Source organism: Oratosquilla oratoria, chromosome 8, assembly GCF_046742065.1.
Source record: "Oratosquilla oratoria isolate Oo_2021 chromosome 8, ASM4674206v1, whole genome shotgun sequence".
NCBI lineage: Eukaryota > Metazoa > Arthropoda > Malacostraca > Stomatopoda > Squillidae > Oratosquilla > Oratosquilla oratoria.
The window spans coordinates 57,531,379-57,544,411 of NC_134784.1; the positions used below are offsets into that span (position 1 = coordinate 57,531,379).

The 13,033-nt window shown below is 39.9% G+C and overlaps 1 protein-coding gene across 3 annotated transcripts in view; it reads right to left on the bottom strand.

The window, feature by feature from the left end:
- The window catches only part of IntS9 (integrator complex subunit 9), a 186,163-nt gene that overhangs the window by 112,369 nt on the left and 60,761 nt on the right, over positions 1-13,033 (bottom strand). For 2 of the 3 annotated variants that reach the window (XM_076189260.1, XM_076189261.1), the window contains one exon: positions 8,766-8,968. The exons of the other annotated variant lie outside the window; for it this stretch is intronic. In XM_076189260.1, coding sequence (XP_076045375.1) covers positions 8,766-8,968 — 203 coding nt within the window. The remainder of the gene's footprint in view (positions 1-8,765; positions 8,969-13,033) is intronic. 3 annotated transcript variants of the gene reach the window in all.

Here is a 13,033-nt window from a genome sequence, read left to right on the forward strand (position 1 = left end):
AAAAGAAGGGCAGTGACCCACCACATCAAAAAGAAAAAATAAGGGCAGCCTCATGTGAATTTTGGGAGAATCATGGTGCTGAAGTGTCAGGTGGACAATGAGCCCTGCATCAGTGCAAAAAATATTAAGGAAAAGAACCCAAGGCTCCTTTAAGACGTCTTACATCGGACAACACAGAGAACCTCCGTAACAATCTCAAATTCAAGTATCATGCACCATGAAAGAAACCCATTTTAATAGCATTGCAAAAGAAGAAAGGACTATTATCTTGTCATAAATGTTTAGCCTGGGATCCAGAGAAATGGAAGACAGTTTTGTGGTCTGGTGAGGCCACCTTCACAGTGACTGGCAATTGCGGGAGGAAGATCTGGTTGCATCCTGGCTTGGGTCCTTAGCTCCGAAGTACACTGAGGGGACTGTAAAACACCAGGATAGTGTGATGCAAAAACAAGCACGGCGCCACCATCGCGCTGGTACTGTTTACAACGCAATCTTTTGTGGCCTCTTGAAATAAGTATGTCTCAGTTTAAATGATTGCAGCATTCAGCACATGTGCACAGTATTCAAATCATCTTGTTGTTGAGCAAGTGTATGCCCAATTCTCCAGACAAAAAAAAAGAAAAAAAAAAATATTAATTGATTTAGACACAAATTTGGTTATTAACCTTGGCAAAATAGTTTTCTATGTAAAAATATAAAGGTAAGGCACAAAAGACCAAATATCTTCATGTAAGAAACATATTTTTTAGCCTATTTTCTCTCGGAAATAAGCAGCTTAAGGCACCTCGTCTGGATGGATGCCATGCAGAATGTCTAAAAAAAAGAAGGTACAGTGATGGTGGACTGGCTGGTGAGGTTATTCAATGTTTGCTGGAGAGAGGGTAGAGTGCCGGGGGACTGGAGGAGTGCCTGTATAGTTCTACTTTACAAGGGAAAAGGGGACAAGTGTGAATGTAGTAGTTTCAGAGGGATTAGCTTGTTAACCTCTTCAGTATGGGCCTTAAATCTCGCGGGCAGCAGCCACTGCCAGCCGTACAACGTGTCGTAATAATACTCGCATCATAAAATATAGTCACCGCTTATATCGATCGTTCTCTCTTTCACCCGTGAATTTTGATAACCATAGAAAATGTGATTATAGACAGTTTAGAGAGTATGTAAAAACGCAGGGGCAACTACAATAAATATAATCAAGACGCCGATATGGCAGCCTCGCGTATCCACTTGCTCCTCATGCCGCCTACGTATGCGGCACCATATGGAAGGGGTTAAGTGTAGTTGGGAAGGCTTATGGGAGGATCTTGATTGAGAGGATTAGGAGAGGAACAGAGGGAGTAATTGGTGAGGAACAGTGTGGATTTAGGATGGGTAGAGGTTGTGTAGATCAGATTTTTGTGGTAAGACAGATATGTGAGAAAGCTATAGGAAAGGGGAAGGATGTTTTTTGGGCTTTTATGGATCTGGAAAAGGCTTACGACAGGGTAGACAGAAAGGCACTGTGGGAGGTTTTGCAGATATACGGGATAGGAGGAAAGCTTCTAGGAGCTGTCAAAAGTTTTTATGAGAGTAGTAGAGCTTGTGTCAGGATTAGAAATGGAGAGAGTGAATGGTTTGAGGTAAAGGTGGGACTTCGTCAGGGATGCGTTATGTCACCCTGGCTGTTCAACTAGTCCATGGATGGGGTAGTGCGAGAGGTAAATGTAAGGGTGGTGGGTCAGGGATTGGAGATGGTTAAAGAAAATGGAGAAAAATAGGAGGTAAGCCAGCTGTTGTTTGCGGATGACACTGAGCTTGTGGCAGGATCGGAGGAGGGATTGAGGAAGTTGGTGACAGAATTTGGGAGAGTGTGTGATAGAAGAAAGCTGAAGATAAATGTGGGTAAAAGTAAGGTGATGAGATGTTCAAGGGGTGAAAGTGGCAGCAGACTGGAAGTGAGCATTGAGGGAGAGCAACTGGAGGAAGTGAATAGTTTTAGATACTTGGGTGCAAATGTGGCAGGAAAAGATGGAGTGGAGGTGGAGGTAGAATGTAGATTGAGAGAGGCAAGTAAATGCCTTGGTGGATTAAAAAGTGTAATGAGTAATAGACATTTGGGAATGGATGCTAAGAGGAGATTGTATGAAGGAGTGATTGTGCCAACAGCATTGTATGGGACAGAAACCTGGAACATAAGAGAGGAAGAGAGAAGGAGTTTGAATGTGTTTGAGATGAGGTGTCTGAGAAGTATGATGGGGGTTACTAGGCTAGATAGAGTGAGAAATGAGGAGGTGAGGAGTAGAACAAGGGTGGAAAGGGAGTTGGAAGATAGGGTTGATGAAAGAGTATTACGATGGTTTGGACACATGGAAAGAATGAGTGAAGAAAGACTAGTAAAAGAGGTATGGAAGGCAGATGTGGAGGGATTGAACATGAGGGGACGTCCTAGGATGAGGTGGATGGATGGGGTGAAGGGGGCTTTGGGAAAGAGGGGAATGTCTGTTGAGGAAGGACGGGAGAGGACAGAAAACAGGGGTGAATGGAGAATGGTTGTATATGGTGTTGTGATGCATGAGGTGGAATGGGTGGGGGATGGGGGTTGAGGTAGTATGTGTGAACAAAATTTGACGCAGCCCGAAGGGATTTCTCCCCGTCTTCTCCTTTTATGCATGGGGGGGATGGAGAGGGGGGGTCACTGATTTAATGAAGCGGCCTTGCTGTGGATGTGCTGTGTCTTGTGACACTGCTTCTGACCCAGGGCAGTGGACAAGGTGCAGGGATGACCCGTCATCCAGGAGATGCTAAGATAAGAGGGAGGGTGTGGAGTGTATTTAGGGATGGAATGGGTGGGAGTGATTTTATGCCTTTTCCTTTTTGGCTACCTCCCTTGTAAGGGGGAAGAAGCCTTGGTATATGTATGTAAGATTGTTAGTAATGCAACAATTGAGCTTGATTTAAGAACATATAGGTATGTACCCGCGAATGTGCGAACGAAGTCACCATCGCCGACATAATGTTTACACCGCCATCTTTTGTGGTACGTTTGAATGTTTGTAGCACAGAATTTTCAAATTGTCTTGCTGCTCTGCAAGTGCATGCCCAGTTCTAAAAAAAAAAAAAAAGAAGTAAAAAAAAAAAAATCGAATTTAAACGCAAATTTGGCTATTAGCCATGGCAAATTAGTTTTCTGAGTGGAAATCTAAAGATAATGCACCTATATATGAATATTTTAATGTGATATTCGTATTTCTTACCCTATTTTCACCCAGATATGAGCAACTTTAAGATCATTGATAATTTGTCAGCTGTGTCTTGACGCGGAACATGTAGGCATATTCTTTGATACTTAGTCGCATTTGTTTACACATGACATGTTGGAGATACTACTAGTAGTAGTCATAGAGGCAAATTTGGTATAATAGAGATGTTCCACATTATTTTTGACATGCTCAGGTAATTTGTTGACCCATAAAGCCCATGTATTCCAAATTTCAATAAAATTGGACCAGTAGTTTAGAGTTTAAGTGTACTTCTTTACCAAAATCTTTACAAATTACCACCCTTAATTCTAACCTTTTGTTATGGTAAAGTCTAGCCAAAAATTCCGGAAAAAAAAAAAAAAATTGTATCTCCCTTATTTTTCAAGCTATTTCCAAAATTTAAAAAGTATTTTGTTTCTAATGAAATTGTCTTTCATATGCAATAAGAATTTAAGGGATAATTTTTTCTTTTAATTTTGTGCCCATATCTACTTACAGTAAATAAATAACTTTATCTTCAGCTTTTTGCTGACAATTTAGAAAACTTTCACATCTAGCAAAAGTGAAATATTCATACAGGACAGTGCACCACTTCACACTGCCAAACTGATCCGTGAAAGGTTTCAGTGGGTGAATACTGATTACATCAAGGAATCCCCAAGCAAAAGTCCTAATCTATACCCCATAGAAAATCTCTGGAACCTGATGAAGCACCAATTAAGGAGCTGAAACACATCCACCCCCAAGAGATCTGGAGCAATCTGAAACCATCCCTCCTCCAAAACTTGATTTTATCTGTACCCAAACATCTCCACGGTTGCCTGGAGTGGGAGGGTCACCTAACAAATTATATTAGAGGTAAGATAAGTGCAATATAAATATTTGTTCTTAATTTTTCTGTCTAAGTCTATGCTGCAGCATGAAGCAAAAAACAACAGTGCCATCACTCTGGGCACCAACTGTATATATGTCTACAGCCAATATCCACCAACATATGGATGATGCATGAGTATGTCATTTAGACTATCTTATGATAAACAAATACAAATATTCACACACAAGTTTATGTGGTATTAAGTCATTGCTGGCCAAGGTTGGGGAGCCTTCTGTGGGCACCTGTGGTTGTCAGAGAGCTTGTGGTGTTGGTTGAGGGAACTTGCAGTGGTGGATGGAACTTGTGGCACTGGGAGTTAGTTGTAATGGTGAGAATACTTGTGGTAGTGGTGGTAAGCTTGTGGTGGCAATGGGGAGCTTGTGGTGCAAGGGAGAGCTTGTGGTGATGGGGAACTCATGATGGTGGGGGAGATTAAGGATGGTGAGGGAGCTTGTGGCAGTGGGGGGAGCTTGTAGGAGTGGGAAGATTTTGTAGTGGTGAGGGAGATTCTGGTGGAGAGGGGAAGTTTACGGTTGAGGGACCTTGCAAGAGATAGGTTTAAGTGAAGTGTGGTAGTGACTGGATGCAGCCCAAAAAGGATTTTTTTCTCATCTACCTGGTAAATTCTTGAGTGAATGAGGGTGGAGGGTCACCATGTGGGAAATGTGTATAGGCTGGGGTTGGTTTCTATGTCTCTGACTAGAAGGATTTGTGAGTGGGCAGATACCAAAGTACTGACCTCCATATGTGGAGAAAAAAAAATAGTGGAACATAGGTTGGTAGGAAATAATACATACACTAACACTGCATTTGTTTGAGTTTGGAGGATATAATGAAGGAAGATAGATGAGTTGGAGGATATACAGTTAGTGGCAGCATTTGGGAGGGTATGTGAGAAGAGAAAACTAAGAGTAAATGTGGATAAAATTTGATGAGACATATATAAGGGGTGATGGTGGAAATGGGTTCAAGATAAGTTTGAAGGGTGAGAGACTGGTGAAGTGTAAGGCTTAGTATTTGGAGTAATATGTAGCATGTAATGGAGGAATAAAGTAGGGGTGAATTCTAGAGAAAGGGAAGCAAATGAATGTCTGGGGGACTGAGAGTATCATAAGGAATAGCTTACTAATGATGAATAGCAAGAGAAAGCTGTGCAAGGGAGTAATTATGCTCACAACACTGTATGGAGGAGACTTTGAAAGAAGCAGAAAAGAATAGTATGTGTTTAATATGAAATACATACATACACACATATATATATATATATATTTTGATTGAAGTTCACAGCAGCTTCTGCGTTCACGACTTTTTTGCTGAGAAGTTCTACATCTCTGATGATGGAACGGTGAGCAATGGGTAGCTCCCATAAAAGTTGTCCGAAAGACATAGAAAGTTCTTGTAGATGAAGAACACTTTATTCAAACAAGCTTTCGACCCACATAGGTCATCTTCAGGTTATGGTACAGGCAAAGAAGGGAACACTTTATATACGGAACTAAATACAGTATGGAAGAAAAGGAGGAACGTGATTGGTCGAGGCTGGCCAATAGGGATCTAGGCATTGACCTGGGATCCCGCTTGCGAACCTGCCTGAGCCGTACGCCGTTCTTCCTCTTCTCTATCTTATAACTGTTTTGGAAATTTCTAAGGCTAGGAATTATGTACATATCAGTGATTTGTGAGTTGAGAGAAGGGTTTTTGTTTTTTATATAATGGGCTTCCAATATACGTAGACGGGAGTAATCTCTTTCGATATGCAGGATGGAAGTTCCTCCGACTAGCATTTCTCTAGTCAGACTAACCCTGTGAACCTCTTCTGAGTGCTTTTTTGGAGCTCCGTTTGATAGATGGAGTGTAAGGCGCCTGGAGAGCTTCGTAGTGGTTCTTCCAATGTACGTAGAGGGCAGGGCTGCACAGTTCCCTGAAAGGCATTTATATTCGTACACTAGATGGCTACATTGAAGCTCTGGGATGTCAGTTTTAGGGCTGTTTTTTAGGAGGTGATGTGTTATCTTGTTTTTGTAGAAGATTGTGAGGTTCAGTCTGTTGTCCTTGTTGGTGGTTTCTACGTATTTGGAAATTATGTCCTTAAGGGCTCTTTCATCTTGTTTGTACTGGCTGTTCATGTATCCACGGTAGTACAGACGGAAATGGTGCCCTGCAGATGTTGCGGTATTTTCTTTGTTGTACCACCTGTCAAGCTGGATGTTGATAGCTTTGGAGACTTCTGAGTTTGAATATCCATCATTCACGAGGACCTGGGTGGCTCATTCTAATTCATCATGGATGGTCTGCCAGCTACTGCAATGTGTGAGTGATTGTGGCGCGGAGATTGTGGCACGTCTGTACCTGTCAGGACACTTACTCCTTCTGTTGAGGCAAAGTCCTGGGTTGGTCAGTTTACAGAATACTTTCGTGTAAAATCCATGCGGTTGCTGGTTCCATCATCAGAGATGTAGAACTTCTCAGCAAAAAAGTCATGAACACAGAAGCTGCTGTGAACTTTAATCAAAATTGTCTACATGAGAACCTGCTACTGAAATACACACACGCACACACACACACACATATATATATATATATATATATATATACCAAAGGCTTTCTTCCCCCTTACATGGGAGGTAGCCAAAAAACAAAGGCATAGAAACCACTACCACCCATTCCATCCCCTACATACTCCACTCCCCTCTACCTCTTCCCTCCCACTTATCTTGGCACCTCCTGGATGACAGGTCATCCCTGCATCTTGTCCATTGCTCTGGGTCAGAAGCAGTGTCACAAGACACAGCACATCAACAGCAAGGCTGCTTCATTAAATTGGCAACCCCCTTCTCTATCCCCTCAGGTAGAAAAGGAGAAGACGGGGAGAAATCCCTTCAGACTGCGTAAATTTATTTCTCATACATATTCCCTCACCCCCCACCCACTCCTCCTCATGCATCACAACATCATCCATACACAACCCTTCTCCATTCACCCCTATCTTCTGTCCTCTCCCACCCTTCCTCAACATTCATCTTTTTCCCAATGCCCCTTTTACCCCATCCATCCATCTCATCCTAGGTCAACCCCTCATGTTCACTCCTTCCACCTCTGCCTTCCACACCTCTTTCACTAATCTTTCTTCACTCATTCTTTCCATGTGTCCAAATCATCCCAATAATCTTCATCAACACTACCTCCCAACTCACTTTCCACCCCTACTCTCCTCCTCACCTCCTCATTTCTCACTCTATCTAGCCTAGTAACCCTTATCATACTTCTCAGACATTTGATCTCAAACACATTCAAACTCCTCTCTTCCTCTCTTATGTTCCATGTTTCTGCCCCATACAGTGCTGTTGGCACAATCACTGCTTCATACAATCTCCTCTTAGCATCCATTCCCAAATGTCTATTTCTCAGTACACTTTTTAATCTACCAAAGCATTTACTCGCTTCTCTCAATATACATTCTACCTCCACCCCCAGTCCTCCCTTTCCTGCCACATTTACATCCAAGTATCTAAAACTACCCACTTCCTCCAGTCTCTCCCTTAATACACACTTCCTGTCTGCTGCCACTTTCTCCCTTTGTACATCTCATCACCTTAACTTTTACCCACATTTTTCAACTTCCTTCTTTTACATACCCTCCCAAACTCTGTCACTAACTTCCTCAGTCCTTCCTCTGATCCTGCTACAAGTGCAGTGTCATCAGCAAACAACAACTGGGTTATCTCCCACTTTTCTCCATTTTCTTTAACCATCTCCAATCCCTGATACAGTATCCTTGCATTCACCTCTTGACATGAAGTACATACTTAAAAAGTATGGTGTGGGTTACAAGAATGAATAGAGTGAGCAATGTGAAGTTGATATGTAGTGGCGGTGAAAAAAACTGGCAGACATGGTTGAGCAAAGAATACCAAGATCTTTGGGCATATGGAAAGAATAAGAAAAGAAAAACTAGCAAAAATAATGTGAAAAGCAGAAGTGGATGGAGAGCTCATGGAAGTTGACCAAGTATGAGGTGTGGATGAGATGACTGGGGTGCAAGAGGAATGTCTGTTGAACAAGAAATAGTATATAAATGACAGAAGTGAATGGACACTGAAGAATGACATAGCCTGAAGGGACTTTTCTGTATAAAATGGATAAGGAGAGGTTGTCATATAATTAAACATACGGGGTAAACCAGCACCAGCTGTTGGGCTCTGCTGTGAAGTGCTGTCTTGGTGCATCATCTATGACCTGAGGAATGTGGCAGGGAAATGGGATGACTATCCATGAGATGTTAAGATGGGAGGAACAACAAATGGGTTTCTGGATGGGTGTGAATTGAGAATAGGGTGGGTATATGGTTTCACTTAGCTACCTCATTTATAAAGAGGGCTCTTTTGGGATGTGTATCCATTACTGAGGAAATAGTTGCTTGTTGCATCTGACACAGCTTTAAACTACTTCTGTCCATCATGTTTAACAAAAGCTATTACCATTACACATATTACGTACACATACCAAAAAGCCCTTTTCCCCCTTATAAACAGGACTGGCCATGACAAAGTAGATAACCACAACCTAATCTAACCTAACCTTTGACACTATCTATGCGATATGAATTCTTTGTTTATGAAGAAAAAATAAACAAACGATATAACACTGCCACATACCGTCCAAGTTGTAAAGTTGGCTCTGTCATAAGCACAAGGCCTTTGAAATCAGTGCCATTCAAGATGTATGGAAGAGCCAATATACTCAGGTAGTTAGAAACCAAAATCACATCAATTTCTGAGAAGTCCACAAGACCTGGAGTTGGTGGCCTAAACTCAGGTGGGGAATCCACAAAGACTCGATTCATGCATTCTTTAAGTTCCTGTTTGTAAGAAAATTTGTAAGGGTATGCATTCATTTATAATGTTCACTCAAGAATGAAAAAAAGAAAAAAGAAAATTACTTAACACTAAGAAGGTATATATTGCTTTTCAACTATAGTTCACTTTTAATTCCATGCCATTGCAGTCAAGACTAATCAGAAGCTCGAAGGAAGAATGTGTTCGAGATTGAAATATGGTTGAGCCGAGGACTCGAACTCAGCTCGGACATGACAAAGCGTCAGTGACTTAACCCATTGTATATATACATATACATATATATATATATATATATATATATATATATACACATATACATAAATATATATATATATATATATATATATACATATATATATATATATATATATATACAGGTAAACGTCGACTTACGATGGCCGCGACTTACGATTGTTCGACTTTACGATGACGACGACGACGACGACGATATGATAATTTAACCCCTTCCATACGGTGCCGCACACGTAGGCGTCATGAGGAGCAAGTGGATTCGCGACGCTGCCATATCGGCGTCTTGATTATATTTATTGTAGTCGCCCCTGTGTTTTTACATTCTCTCAAATGTGCCTTGAATCCCATTCTCTGTGGTTTTCAAAATTCGCGGGTGAAAGAGAGAACGATCGATATAAGCGGTGACTATATTTTATGATGCGAGTATTATTACGTCACGTCGTACGGCTGGCATTGGCTGCTGCCCGCGAGATTTAAGTACCGTACTGAAAATACATATTATAGTGTTTGAATATGGTAAAAAGGATAAAAATAATTAAATAAACTACTGTACATGTTTAATAGGCTATATTCAGTATCTCTGGTGGTTAATATACAGGTAGGCTAGGTACAGTGACCACGGAACAGTGATACACAAATTGGGGATCGACTTACGATGAAATCGTCTTACGATGGCTCTATCGAAACCTAATGCCATCGTAAGTCGACGTTTACCTGTATATATATATACAGTAGTCCCTCAAATAACGCGGATTCGAATAACAGGGATTCAATCATACACGGATTTTATTTCAAAACCATCTCAAATGTAGAGAATTGTTTTAAAATTCGCACCGATTTGGGCACGCATACGCACACACGCGGCAACATCACAAACATTTGTGGTGACATCTAATTTGCAGGTAATGATTTAATAAACACAGGTTAGATTAGTTTAGTTTACCTTAAACGAATTTATCATCGTTTCATATCTTCGACATCGGCATCTACCATAACAAACATGGCGTACCATTCGTCGTACTCGACTCCGTTACTTAAAAAATCTGTTTTAGCACCTTTTTTGCTTTTCATTTCTGCACACAAAATTACATATTACGGTGATACATTTTAATTTACAAAACTAATATTTAATTTTCTATTGCTATATTACTCCCATGGTCGAAACCTCGGTATTTAATATGAAATATCAGCATACGCGGATTTGGTTATACGCGGTAATTTCAGGAACCTAACCCCCGCATTATTCGAGGGACTACTGTATATATATATAGATATATAATTATATATATATATTTATATATTTATATATATATATATATATATATATATATACACCTATATATACACCGTATTTAATGGCATATAGGACGCACTTTTCCCAAAATTCTGGCTCAAAAAATCTATCTGCATCTCATACATCGTAGGTAAAGTGTTTGAGACCACCCTTGGGCCTAGGCTAATCTTCTCTCTGACACTCACTAACCCAGCTTATGTTCAGTAGTTTTACCTACCCTAAACATCTTTATTTTATTGCTGGTATTATTGTATTATTACCAGTACTTTAAAATGAATTCATAAAATTGAAAGCAATCTAATCTGAAATATTGTGACTTGCGTTTATAAACATCAGCTGATCAGCGCTCTGATTTACAGGTAATGGCATATGTTGGCAAGGGATAAAACTACGGTATGATTGTTGCCAGCGCTTCCAGATGTATGACCCAGTGCTGTACGACCTAAGGCATTTTGATTTAATTAGCACATTTGTACGACTTTTTAGTCCAAATGTGACATTTCCAATGAATTGTTGATTTTCAAATGATTGTATAACATTTTGATGCCTTACTATACAACAATTGATTACAAAGTATGGTATCTGGCAATGCTGATCATTGCCAGTTCATGTAGTTGGAGTGCACATAGGTTAGACATCTTGATACAACGAATTCATAATCACAACAAAAACACAGCAAGACTGTTTTCAACAATATATGCTTAAATACACTAAAATATTTTTTCTTGAATCTGACCTGCTGAAATGGGAGTGCGTCTTATATGCCATGAAATACGGTATATATATATACATACACACACACACACTGGAATAAAATAAAAGAGACAACAGTGAGTGCAAAAACTATATACGACTTTAAGAAAGAACTGGATACGGAGACATACAACTGCGGGTCCCTATGACCATAGCTCTTCTCCCACCAAAATACTAGGTAAATACATATATATACATACACACACACACACACACACACACACACACACACATTCGCTGGGCCCCAAAGAAGAGGATAAACAACAAAAAAGGAAACCTGGTTTGTATTATAGGGGAGGGGAGAAATTGTGAGTGTCCGTAATGATATCTCCACAGTGTTAGTTAATTGTATTAAGGAATCATTTGCAAAAATGAAGGAAAATAACAAAAAGTCCAACTCAGAAGGAAACTGTGAAGCAGAGCCACCTAATAATAACATGACGAACCCCAATGTAAACAAACATTTCATCACGAAATCATGAAAAATCACTTCAATTTGGCTTTAGAAGTGGAAGATCGTGCACCCCAAAACTATTCTGCTTTTACTAAAGATTGAGATAATACAAGAAAGAGATGGATGGGCAGATTGCGCCTTCTTGGATTTGCAAAAAGCATTAGACGAAGTACCACACAAAAAATTAATAAGTAAAATTGAAAAAATAGGAGGAATTCAAGGCAAACTGTTGGAATGGGTGAAGGATTTCTTAACTGGGAGAAAAATGAGAGTGGTACTTAGAGACAAAAATTTGAAATGGGAAGATGTGAAAAGTGGTGTCCCACAAGGCTCTGTTTTGGCTCCTTTAATGTTTGCCATATACATAAATGATATGGATGAAGGAGTAAATTGTTACATGAACTTTTTTGCTGATGATGCCAAATTACTCAAGAGAGTAAGAACAGAAGAAGATTGCAGATCGCTGCAAGATGACATGGATAAAATATGGGAATGGAGCCGGAGATATGAGATGAACTTTAACATTAAGAAATGTAGCATAATGGAATTTGGAAAAGGTAAAAATAGAGTTTCGGGACAATATAAGATTGGAAACAAAGAAGTCAAAAAAGTAAACTCTGAGAGGGACCTAGGAGTAATCATCTCAAGTGACTTGACACCTGACAAACATGTAAATAAATTATTTGGAGAGACTTACAACTTATTACGATCAATGAAAGTGGCCTTTGATTACATAGATGTGGAGATGGTTAAAAAAATAATTGATACACTGATAAGACCGAAATTAGAATAGACTGTATCAATGTGGGCACCTAGGACAAAAAAGAACATAAAAAAAGAATTAGAAAGAATCCAAAGAGCAGCGACAAAGATTGCACCCACATTGTCAAATCTGACATATGAACAAAGATTGGAGAAATTACAGTTGTCAGCACTAGAACAGAGAAGGGAAAGAGGCGATTTGTTGACCATTTTCAAAATTATGAAAGGGATGGAAGTTCTCGATAGAGACAACATATTAAAGTGGGTCAGAAGAGAAACAAGAGGACACGAAAAGAAGCTAAAGTAAGACAGTTACAGAAGAGACCTGAAAAAAAAAATAGCTTCCCACAAAGTGATTGATGTCTGGAACAAACTGAACAGAGAAACAGTAAATGTCAGAACTATACATGATCTTAAGAAAAAACTGGACGTGGAGATACGAAAATGGGTCACTAAGAGCATAGCTCTCGTCCCATAAAATACAACTAGGTAAATACTGTAACACTGAAAGTGCTGCAGAAATACAACAGTCATACCTTGACACATTCAACA